The sequence below is a fragment of the Chiloscyllium plagiosum genome, chromosome 14 (assembly GCF_004010195.1).
Source record: "Chiloscyllium plagiosum isolate BGI_BamShark_2017 chromosome 14, ASM401019v2, whole genome shotgun sequence".
NCBI lineage: Eukaryota > Metazoa > Chordata > Chondrichthyes > Orectolobiformes > Hemiscylliidae > Chiloscyllium > Chiloscyllium plagiosum.
The window spans coordinates 66,153,976-66,166,959 of NC_057723.1; the positions used below are offsets into that span (position 1 = coordinate 66,153,976).

Here is a 12,984-nt window from a genome sequence, read left to right on the forward strand (position 1 = left end):
TAGCACCAGGATAGATACAGTCAGTAACATAGGAGACAGGGTGGCGGGAGAGGGGTTACGCAGTGACAGTGTGTGCGAGCAGGACTAACATTGGCAGAGATACATTTAATAAACAGGGTGTTGGGACGAGAGGTGTTACTGAGTACACGATTCCATTATTAAGGAAATATTAGCAGAAACATTAGGAAGTCATAATGCAATCAGGCAGCATCAACATGGTTTTGTGAAAGGAACAGTGTGATTGTGGAATTTGTTAGAGATCTTTGAGGATGTAACAACCAGGGTAAATAAAGGGGAAGAAATAGATGTGATATATTTGGATTTCCCAAAGGCAGTTGATAAGGTTGCACTTGAAGGTTACTGCACAGACTGTGTCCCCCCAGTGTGGGGTAATGGGATCAGCATGAGTAGGGGATTCATTAACAGCAAACAGCAGCAGGTTAAAATGGGTCATTTTCAAGTTGACAAAATGTAACAAGTGGCATGCCACAGGGGTCAATGCTAGACCCTCAACAGTTTATAATCTAGGCTAGACTGTCCAAGCAAAACAAATTGTGAAGGAGACACAAAATAAATACGGATATAAGACAGCGGGCGAAGATTTCGCAATCCAGTAGAACATGAGAAAATGTGAATTTGTTTTGACAGAAAGAATTAAAAAAGCAGAAAACATGATTTTGAGACAGATTACAGAAGGCAGATGTCACATGACACCAGGAGAAAGTGAGGTCTGCAGATGCTGGTGATCAGAGCTGAAAATGTGTTGCTGGAAAAGCGCAGCAGGTCAGGCAGCATCCAAGGAACAGGAGAATCGACGTTTCGGGCACAAGCCCTTCTTCAGGAATTCCTGAAGAAGGGCTTGTGCCCGAAACGTCGATTCTCCTGTTCCCTGGATGCTGCCTGACCTGCTGCGCTTTTCCAGCAACACATTTTCAGCTCACATGACACCAGGTTGTAGTCTAACAGGTTTATTTAAAAATACAAGCTTTCGGAGCGTTACTCCTTCATCAGGTAACTGGTGGGCAGAATACATAGGACACAGAATTTATAAATACAAGATCAAAGTGTCATACAGCTGATGCCATGTATTGAACAAACCTAGACTGCTGTTAACCTTTAATCACTTAGAATGGGAACGCAGGTTTCAAATGATGAATATGTAAATCCCAGGATTTACTGCCCCGAGATGACTTAAGGTTTTATCAGTTTATAAAAAAAGGTGTCACCTCAGTTCAGACAATGCATTAAAGGTGTGAGGTTAGAGTCTGTCTTATCCCAACCCGGAATCAGACTGTTGTTATTTCCAAAGTAGGAATTTAAGTGTCGCATTGACTGACTGCCTGCAGATTGTGTGCTTTTTGATCAAACTGGGATATATCGGCAAATACAAATCTGCAAATGTAAATTTACTCCATAGACACTATGAGTGTGTGCGTGTGAGGGAAAGAGGGAGAGGGAAAGAGAGTGTGTCTGTCTGTGTTGTGTCTGTGTGTGTGTCTGTGTTTGTGTGTCTGTGTGTGTGACTGTGTGAGTGAATGAGAGAGTGAGTGTGTGGGTGAGTGTGATGGAGTATTTGCCTATGAGAGGGTGTGTGTGTGAGAAAGAAGGTGTATATGAGCGAGGGTCTGTGTGTGGGTGTGTGTGTGCTTGCGTGTGAGAGTGTGTGTGTAAATGTGTGTTTGAGTGTGAGTATGTGTGTGAGAGAGTATATAGTTGAAACTTTATTGCTGGAACAGCACAGCAGGTCAGGCAGCATCCAGGGAACAGGAGATCCGATGTTTCGGGCACAGGCCCTTCCTGAAGAAGCCTCGGTGGAGTGGGAGGGGGAGTTGAAATGCTGTGCTACAGGTTGGTTGGGTTGGTTCCCACCACCAAACCATCATCTCCCAGACCATCCATAACCTCATCACTTCAGGGGACCTCCCATCCCCCGCCTCCAACCTCATAGTCCCACAACCCCGCACCGCCCGTTTCTACCTCCTGCCCAAAATCCACAAACCTGACTGCCCCGGACGACCCATCGTCTCAGCCTGCTCCTGCCCAACCGAACTCATCTCGGCATACCTCGCCACGGTCCTGTCCCCATTAGTCCAAGAACTCCCCACCTACGTTTGTGACACCACCCACGCCCTCCACCTCCTCCAGGATTTCCGGTTCCCCGGTCCCCAACGCCTCATCTTCACCATGGACATCCAGTCCCTGTACACCTCCATCCCCCATCACGAAGGACTCAAAGCACTCCGCTTCTTCCTTTCCCGCCGTACCACCCAGTACCCTTCCACCGACACCCTCCTTCGACTGACCGAACTGGTCCTCACCCTGAACAACTTTTCTTTCCAATCCTCCCACTTTCTCCAAACAAAAGGAGTAGCCATAAGCACCCGCATGGGCCCCAGCTATGCCTGCCTCTTCGTAGGGTATGTGGAACAATCCATTCCTGAAGAAGGGCCTGTGCCCGAAACGTCGAATCTCCTGTTCCCTGGATGCTGCCTGACCTGCTGTGCTGTTCCAGCAATAAAGTTTCAACTTTGATCTCCAGCATCTGCAGACCTCACTTTCTCCCCTGAGAGAGTATATAGTCTAGTGGGGTCACCCGCAGTGCGACATGAACCCAAGATCCTAATTGAGGCCATCTTTATGGATACCAAACTTGGGTATCATCCTCTGCTCGGCCACTCTGCGTTGTTGTGTATCCTGAAGTCTGCCTTGGAGGATGGTCACCCAAAGATCTGAGGCCGAATGTCCCTGACCGCTGAATCTTTCCCCAGCTGAGAGGGAACATCCTGCCTGGTGATTGTTGCAACTTCTGTTTTGGTGTAAACATCACAGTCAATAAAGTGTGGTGCTGGAAAAAGCATAGCAGGTCAGGCAGCATCGGAGGAGCAGGGAAGTTGACATTTCAGGCAGAAGCCCTTCATCAGGACTGGGATACACAGAGGCACACATCTGTTACTTTTTAAGCAGTAATAGGTAAAAAAAGAGAAGCCAATACCAAAAGAAAATTACACTGCTTTGCAGATGTTTCATTGGACTTTTAAAGAGCACAGAACTCCAAAGGAAAGTGGGAAAGAAACACCCATTCATGGATTGGCAATCCACTGACATTGTGACAAAGTTTCAGTCATTTGACCAAATAATACACCTTTGCTTTATGGATCAACAAATAACTCATGAGGAAAGGCAGACAGTCAGACTCGTTATTGCTCTGGGAAACAAAGGAATGAAAAGTATTAATTCCTTGGACATTTAGAATGATGACTGTGAAGATCCTGTGACAGAAACTATCATTGTTAAGAAGACCAGCCTAAAGTTTGAGTCATCTTCAGGATACACATGGTTGAGTTTGTGTCATACGGCAATAACTGGGTGAAATAATGGATCAATTCATAGACAATATCAATGAAAAGGCACAAACTTTTGATTTCATGAAAACATTTTTTTTATCAAAACCTTAAGTTATCTTGGGACTGTGACTTGAAAGAGGTTCTAGGATTTACACATTAATCACTTGAAACCTACTTCCCCATTCTAGGTGATTAAAGACTTTCAGCAATCGAGGTTGATTCAATACATTTTGATCTTTTGCTATAAATTCTGTGTCCTATGATCCTACTCCACGAGCCATCTGACGAAGGAGCAGTGCTCCGAAAGCTAGTGCTTCCAAATAAACCCGTTGGACTATATGCTGGTGTGGTGTGATATTTAACTTTAGCTGAAAGGTTTATGGAACTGGTTGTTGTCTCAACACCCATTAAATTCTTCAGGAAAACACTTCTGGACAGATCCAAAGGGTCGACCACTGATGAGCTGTTAGATGACAGGTTCAGGTTCAAAGCCGGAGATGTGTTGCTGGAAAAGCGCAGCAGGTCAGGCAGCATCCAGGGAACAGGAGAATCGACGTTTCGGGCATAAGCCCTTCTTCCTGAAGAAGGGCTTATGCCCGAAACGTCGATTCTCCTGTTCCCTGGATGCTGCCTGACCTGCTGCGCTTTTCCAGCAACACATCTCCGGCTCTGATCTCCAGCATCTGCAGACCTCACTTTCTCCTCAAAGGTTCAGGTTCAAAACTAGTGTCACAGGTCAGTAGCATTTTCAGATTTCTTGATTCTGGAATTACTATCACAAAAAGCAACTGAGTCATGGGTGAGATGTTAGGGTTCTCACACACTAAGGCACTCTCCAGTATTTTGTCATCTTGACATCCAAAACAAAGTACACCATTTGGTCCATCAAACCTGCTCTACCATTCATTATAACCAGGACTGGCCCTCTACCCCAACACCATACTCCAGCTCTCTCCCCATATCCCGTGCTAGGATTAGCCTCAAGAAATCTACTGATTTCTTTCTGAAAAATATTGAGTGATCTGACTTCCATGACCTTCAGTGGGTCACAATTCCACAGGGGCACCACCTTCTGATTGAAGGAATTGCTCCTCATCTCAGTCTGAGGTATTGAGGGGTATTGAGTTTAAGAGTCATGAGATCTTGTTGCAGCTCTATAAAACTTTGGTTAGACCGCACTTGGAATACTGCGTCCAGTTCTGGTCGCCCTATTATAAGAAAGATGTGGATGCTTTGGAGAGGGTTCAGAGGAGGTTTACCAGGATGCTGCCTGGACTGGAGGGCTTATCTAATAAGGAGAGGTTGACTGAGCTCGAACTTTTTTCATTGGAGAAAAGGAGGAGAAGAGGGGACCTAATTGAGGTATACACGGTAATGAGAGGCATAGATAGAGTCGATAGCCGGAGACTATTTCCCAGGGCAGAAATGACTAACACGAGGGGTCATAGTTTTAAGCTGGTTGGAGGAAAGTATAGAGGGGATGTCAGAGGTGGGTTCTTTACACAGAGAGTTGTGAGAGCATGGAATGCGTTGCCAGCAGCAGTTGTGGAGGCAGGGTCATTGGGGACATTTAAGAGACTCCTCGACATACATATAGTCACAGAAATTTGAGGGTGCATACATGAGGATCAGTGGTCGGCACAACATCGTGGGCTGAAAGGCCTGTTCTGTGCTGTACTGTTCTATGTTCTATGTTCTATGAAATGGTCCACCTCAGATCTTGAGAACGTGACCTCATCTAAAACTCCGAACCGGGGGAACATCACCCCTGCATCCAGGCTGTCCAACTCTGGCAGAATTTCACATGTTTCAAAGAGAGCCCCTCTCTGTCTTGCAAGTTCCAGAGAATGCAGGAGGCCCAGCTCATCTCTCCCCATATGACAGACTTTGCATCCCGGGAATGTTTCTGGTGAATCTTTGCTGCACTCCCTCTACGGCAAGCATATCTTTTGTTATTTAAGGAGATCAAAATGACACATAACAGGCACTGTCTCACTATGGCCCTGCATAGATGCATAGGAGAAAGTGAGGACTGCAGATGCAGGAGATCAGACTCGTGGGTGTGGTGCTGAAAAAGCACAGCAGGTCAGGCAGCATCCGAGGAGCAGGAGAATTGAAGTTTCAGGCATAAGCCCTTCATCAGGAATCATCAGGATTCCTGATGAATGGCTTATGCCTGAAACGTGTACGAGGACACTGAGGTCTCTTTATACATCAATGTTTTCCAATCTATCACAATTTAAATAACACTCTGTCTTTATGTTTTTCCTACCAAAGTGGAAAACCTTACATTTAGCCACATCCCACTGCATCTACCATGTATTTGTCCAGTCATTCAACTTGTTTAAATTGCTCTGAAACCTCTTTACTTTCTTGTCACCACTCACAATTCCTCCTAGCTTTGAGTCATCAGCAAACATGGAGATTTAATTGTCTCATCCAAATCTTTGACATACATTGCGAATAGCTGGGGCCAAGCAGTGACCACATCCCACTCTCTCCCCCCAACCATGGTATGCCCACTCATCATTGCCTTCCACTCAGAAAAAAACCTATTTATTACCACTGTCTATTTCCAGTCTGTCAACTGATTCTGAATCCATGCCAACATTTACCCCTAATCGCATGTGCTTTAATTTTGCTCACTGACCTCATATATATATATATATATATACATAACCTTAGCAAAGCCTTCTTGAAATCCAAGTGCACCACAGCCACTGGGATCTCCCTTATCAATTCTGTGAGTTAGATCCTCAAAAAGCTCTATCAGGAAGTCATGTGGACATTGTTTAATCCAGTTGATATTTTCTATGTATCCTGTAGATGCATCCTTTGTATAGCCTCTTGTATTTTCCTTACTCTTAGAGTTAGGGTAAAAGGTCTTTAATATGACTTTTCACTCTCCTGCCTTTATTAAACAGTGGAGTTACATTTGCCATCTCACAAATCTGTTGGGACTGTCCCAGAGTCTACAGTATTTTGCATGACAACCAGCCCATGAACTATCGTCATGACCATTTTCTTTAATACACGAGAATGTGGATCCAATGCTGTCCTTAATTTATTTTATTAGCCATGGTTGGGCCACTGCCATTTTTTCTACCAGAATGAAATATATAGCTGTTGCAATGCATTCATTCCTTAAATATTAGCCATTGCTAATCCATCTTTTAATGAAGTTATCGAATCTATTGCAGCCAACTCAAGTTTCACATATTTGTTGTTTCGTTAGTTCAGATTTAGAGCTGTGGGTTCAGATTGGACCACTCACTTTCTACTCCAACATGTTATAGTCACTCTCTCCTAATGGTATTTGCATAAGATTAGTAATTATAAATAAAAAGTCATTAGCTAACCCCTTCTCATTACTGTGAAGTTAAAAATCACACAACACCAGGTTATAGTCCAACAGGCTTAATTGGAAGCACACTAGCTTTCAGAGCGCTGCTCCTTCATCAGGTGATTGTGTAGAATAAGATTGTAAGACACAGAATTTATAGCAAAGGTTTACAGTGTTTATAGCAAAGGTTGCTATAAATTCTGTGTCCTACAATCTTATACTCCACAACCACCTGAAGGAGCAGTTCTCCGAAAGCTAGTGCTTCCAAATAAACCTGTTGGACTATAACCTGGTGTGGTGTCCAACACCGGCATCTCCAAATCAGTTTTATTTAGAAGTACTGGCTTTTGGAAAGCTGCTGCTTCATCGGGTAGCTGTGGAACAGGATCACCTTAAGTTATCTTGAGAACGCGACTTGAAAGAAGTTCTGAGATTTACATATGAATGAACCTAAACCTGCAACCCATTCTAAGAGATGAAAGACTTAACAGCAACCTAGGTTTGTTCTACATTAGATCCCGGCATCTGCAGTTTTTATTTGTCTCTTAACTTTGTTTTATTTTTTTTTCTTCTTTATTAATTGGAGGGAGAAATGGTGCACTCCACTCCCTGCGGCGCCCACCTCTCCCTGAAATCTCCTGTTTATTTATTTTTTAAAAAAAATTTTTTAAACACCCACACTACCACCTAAGTGCGGTAGTGCTTATTTTATCCCCAGCACCCAGTGTGTGTGTGTGCAGGTGTGAGACACAGTGAAAGACACAAAGTGCACAAATCTTTATTCAAATACCACCATCAGGAAGATAGGAAAGCACCCGGGTGGCCAATGACAAGCAGTGCCCTTCACATCAAGGGCAGTGCTGTGTGATCAAAACAGTGACTTTAGAGGTTTCATTAAGGAAAAGTTTAAATTAGAACTGTTATAGATGAATAATTCCTATTTGTTTACCTGTAGTTAAACTTATAAGAAATAGTAATTTCTTTTTACACACAGAAACCTGAGATCATCAAAGAGGAAAATTTGGGATGTTTGCGTCATTAATTTAATTAAACTTTTAAATTACATTTTTAACTTTGAGATGACCCAGGAGAAAGAGGGCTTGAATATCTGTGCTCTTTCCGAAGTGGGTTGTGACACTGCACAATACCATATCCAAATTATGCAGGGTTACAGGGATAGGTTAGAGAGGGGGGTCTGGCTGGGATGCTCTTCAGAGAGCCGGTGTGGACTCGATGGGCTGAATGGCCTGCTTCCACATTGTTGGGATTCTATGATTCTATGAATTTATTGGTCTAAAAATGTCTTGTAGCCATTTCAAGAATTCATCCGCACAGTATTGTTACAAATGTGTACTGCCCAGTAATATAGATCTGGAGATTAAAATCACCCATGATTACTGTGGCATCCTTGTGGTATGCATCGCTGATATTCTCTTTGATGACATTTTGCATATGACAAGATGTACATTTCCCCAGTTTCACAGCCCGGGATATTCTAAACTGCTACCACTGTTGGGTCAGTCATTTTGAAGTGTTTTGATGTGGGTCCCATTCCATTCCAAAAGCCATTTCATCTCCTCACCTCCGGTACCATCCCTCTCCTTGGCAACTGTCCGATTCCAAAACACATGGTGTCACGCCTGAGTCAAATTCACAAGATATCACCAGAAAATCTGCCTCAGGTACTGACTGAGGGATAGATATTAACCAGGGCCCACAGGAGAATCCCTCTGCTGAGGATCACATAACATGGAATCCCTCACATCCGCCCTCATCTAAAAGGATGCCTGAGACTGCAGTCTGGATTTTGTCAGGTTCCTGGTCTGGGACATGAATCCGTGATTAGCTGGATCTGCAGTAGCCAGTCTGAATACTCCCTGAACCAAAACTGACAGTTAGCTGACCAGCTGTCGGGGTAGGGAGAATGAAAGCAGTGAATGACACTCGCTGGAAATTCGGTTTCGGCCCTGCTCAGTTCCAGCCAGTGCGTGTTTTTTGAATTAGTCACATTGTAGATGAACTATGAGCCAGAAGAGGCTTGGCTGTTCCGAGATGCAGGGGGAGAATTGAACAAGCTTCTACCTCAAGTTCTGGTAAAGCTTTCACAATTAATCAAAGGAAGCCAAATCAAGAAGCCAAGTGAAGAAAATTCCAAGAGAGGGCTTCTAAAGAGGCTTTAATGCACATTAAATAGCCATTTTGTTGGCTGATGCATTCCAAGTATAAAAATCTAGCAGTCGAAACTGAAGCCAATCGCTGATAAGATGCACTGCGTTATATTGAACAACTGATAGCTAATTTAACATTAACTCTGTTTTCTCTCCACAGATGCTGCCAGACTTGCTGAGATTCTCCCGCAATTTCAGCTTTTGTTTTGGATTTCCAGGTTTTTTTTGTTTTTCGGTGACATGGATTTGGTCCATGTAAAGTCCAACACTAAAAGGTGACAGGAAAGGGGCATAGAGACTCCCTTTGTTCTTTAAGGGGCATAGAGGCAACCCAGGTACTTATAGACCAGTGAGCCTTACTTCAGTTGTGGGTAAAGTGTTGGAAAAGGTTATAAGAGATAGGATTTATAATCATCTAGAAAAGAATAAATTGATTAGGGATAGTTAACATGGTTTTGTGAAGGGTAGGCCATGCCTCACAAACCTTATTGAGTTCTTTGAGAAGGTGACCAAACAGGTGGATGAGGGCAAAGCAGTTGGTGTGGTGTATATGGATATCAGTAAGGCATTTGATAAGGTTCCCCACGGTAGGCTACTGCACAAAATACGGAGACATGGGATTGAGGACAATTTAGACGTTTGGATCAGTAATTGGCTAGCTGAAAGGTGGTGGTTGATGGGAAATGTTCATCCTGGAGTTCAGTTACTCGTGGTGTACCACAAGGATCTGTTTGGGTCCACTGCTGATCGTCATTTTTATAAATGACCTGGATGAGGGCGCAGAAGGATGGGTTAGTAAATTTGCGGACGACACTAAGGTCAGTACAGTTGTGAATAGTGCTGGTGCTTGTTGTAGGTTACAGGGGGACATAGATAAGCTGCAGAGCTGGGCTGAGAGATAGCAAATGGAGTTGAATGCAGAAAAGGGTGAGGTAATTCACTTTGGAAGGAACAACAGGAATGCAGAGTACTGGGTGAACGGTAAGATTCTTGGCAGTGCAGATTAACAAAGAGGGTGGCACGGTGGCTTAGTGGTTAGCACTGCTGCCTCACAGCGCCAGAGACCCAAGTTCCATTCCAGCCTCGGGTGACTGTCTGTGTGGAGTTTGCACATTCTGCCCGTGTCTGCATGGGTTTCCTCCGGGTGCTCCAGTTTCCTCCCACAATCCAAAAATGTGTAGTTTAGGTGAATTGGTCATGCTAAATTGCCCATAGTGTTATGTGCATTAGTCAGGGGTAAATATAGGATAGAGTGTTATGTGCATTAGTCAGGGGTAAATATAGGATAGGAGAATGGGTTTGGGTGGGTTACTGTTCAGACGGTCAGTGTGGACTTGTTGAGCCAAAGGGCCTGTTTCCATATTGTAGGGAATCTAATATAGATCTCAGTGCCCATGTACATAGATCCCTCAAAGTTGCCACCCAGGGTGATAGGGCTGTTAAGAAGGCATACTGTATGTTAGCTTTTATGAGTAGAGGGATCGAGTTTCAGAACCATGAGGTCATGCTGCAGCTGTACAAAACTCTAGTGCAGCTGCACTTGGAGTATTGCGTGCAGTTATAGTCACCGCATTATAGGAAGGATGTGGAAGCTTTGGAAAGGGTTCAGAGGAGATTGACTAGGATGTTGCCTGGTATGGAGGGAAGGTCTTACGAGGAAAGTTGAGGGGCTTGAGGCAGTTTTCGTTTGAGAGAAGAAGGTTGAGAGGTGACATATTTGAAACATGTAAGATTATCAGAGGGTTAGATCGGGTGGATAGTGAGAGCCTTTTTCCTCGGATGGTGATGGCTAGCACGAGGGAACATAGCTTTAAACTGAGGGGTGATAGATATGGGACAGACGTCAGAGGTAGTTTCTTTACTCAGAGATTAGGAGGGGTGTGGAACACCTGCCTCCAACAATCGTAGACACACCAACTTTAAGGGCATTTAAATGGTCATTGGATAAATATACGGACGAGAATGGAATAGTGTAGGCTTCGGATTGGGTTCATAGGTCGGCACAACATCGTGGGCCAAAGGGCGAGGACTGCGCTGTAATGTTCTATGTTCTCGGTGTTCTATGAAACTCCATGATGGGATCTGATGGAGTAAGTGTGCAGAAGATAACACTTGTGAGGGACATTAAATTAGTGACAGGAAGGATAAGGGCAAAATGTTACAGAATGTTAAGAATGTGGCATCTAAAATATCAAGACAGTTGTGATTTTCCTGATGCCTTTCTCCTGAAAGTTTCCTATCACTGATCATAACCACTTCCTCGACACCGCAATCTCTCTCCACCTCAGTCCCAACAGCCTGAGAGGCCTCTGCATCATCCTCAAGAGGACGAACTGGTCCGTACCCACCACCTACGTCAGCCTTCATCCTCCTCCTCCCCGCCCACTTCCTCCTCCTCCCCGCCCACTTCCTCCTCCTCCTCCCCGCCCACTTCCACTAACTGCAGTTTGATGTCACCCTCAAATAGCAGAAAGCACTCGGAGTGGTTAGCTGGAAAAAAGCACCTCGGTGGATCTGACCCCCACAAGGAAAAGAAAATCAGGAGAAAGAAACTCCAGTCAGGTGAGTGTACTGGACACTGGTTTGGCCATTTTTGGAATCCTGCATTCAATTTTGGTCTCCCCGCTATAGGAACGATGTTGTGAAACTTGAAATAGGGCGAGGTTGAATAGGCTGAGGCAACCTTTGTTGGAACACCAGAGGCTGACAGTAGACCTTATACAAGTTTATAATGTCATGAGGGGATAGGGTGAATAATCCAGGTCTTATCCCCAGAATGGGGAAGTCCAAAACTGGAAGGCATAGGTTTAAGGTGAGAGGTGAAAGGTTTTAAAAGGGTCTAAGGGGCAACTTCTTCACACAAAGAATGGTGTGTTTATGGAATGAGCTGTCGGAAGAAGTGGTGGAGGCTGGTACAATTACAACATTGAAAAGGCATCTGGATGGGTATATGAACATGAACATGTTTAGAGGCATAAGGGCCAAATGCTGGCAAATGGGGCTAGATTAAGTTAGGATATCTGATTACAGTGGTGCTGGAAAAGCACAGGTCAGGCAGCATCCAAGGAGTAGGAAAATCAACGTTTCGGGCAAAAGCCCTTCATCAGGAATTGACTTATTACCTAATTTAGGATATCTGGTCAGCATGGACGAATTGGACCGCAGGGTCTGTTTCCCTGCTGTACACCTCTATGATTCTCCTACTTTAAGAATATTGCCACTTTAAGAAGGTTATGAGACAGCAGCTGTGGGAGCAGTACGGTAGAGGACAGTGACAATGAGACCTGAGACCAACTACTTGGCGTCGGGGGAGACTGCTGTGAGCAGTATTTCCTCTTCTGGTAGCCTAGGGGTTTTTTAGTAATTTGTGGTGAAGGATAAATAACTAATAAGCCTCAGCAGCTGAGGCTTGTATATCAAGTAAGTAACAAGATAACGCTTATTGCAACCATGTATAGATTGCATTACATTGACGGCAAAAATACAAATCAAAGACAGGACTGTCTCCAAATCTGACCTGCTGTGCTTTGCCAGCACCACACTCTTGACTCCAAATACAACTGCCCCAAATTATCCCACACTGTTAATGTTCCAATCAGGTTGTGCTCTCTACCAAAGAGGGTGGAGCTTCATCAGATTAACCCTCTCATGTCCATTACTGACACAACATTCAGCACTCCTCATTTAGAAGCTGGTACAAATCCCTGATGCAAGTGGAAAAAGACAGCAGATCATGAGATTAGAAAATAGAGGCCTTAATGAAGAGGGGGGGCTCACTCTGTCAGGAGCAACTAAGAAGGCTCCAGGAGGAAGATTTAGAGATCTCAAAGAGAAAAATGAAGAAGAGAGCATTAAATGAAAGCAAATTAATATAAAGGAGTTCTCACCTCTCACAACGAGCATTGTCTCCACGGCCTGAGGCTAGGGTTAGTGTTATGGGTTAGGGTCAGCTACAAGGAACAGGGTAAGAGCCACAGGAGAAATTTAGACTGGGGAACTAAAGAATTGGAAAGGCCACAGGAATTCATTTAAGCTGCAGATTTAAAATTTAAAGAAATCTAGTGAAAGTATCTAGTGGAAGAAGAAAAGTCAGAAAAAACAAAATTGAGTTTTAAAGGGACAGGGACTT

General features: G+C 44.1%; 1 protein-coding gene across 2 annotated transcripts in view; it reads left to right on the forward strand.

Moving 5' to 3' along the window:
* The first annotated feature begins 9,064 nt into the window (after positions 1 to 9,064).
* The window catches only part of LOC122556941, a 48,579-nt gene continuing 44,659 nt past the window's right edge, over positions 9,065 to 12,984 (forward strand). For both annotated transcript variants that reach the window (XM_043704182.1, XM_043704183.1), the window contains exons 1-2: positions 9,065 to 9,130; positions 11,323 to 11,417. In XM_043704182.1, coding sequence (XP_043560117.1) covers positions 9,096 to 9,130; positions 11,323 to 11,417 — 130 coding nt within the window. In that variant the 5' untranslated portion in view covers positions 9,065 to 9,095. The remainder of the gene's footprint in view (positions 9,131 to 11,322; positions 11,418 to 12,984) is intronic.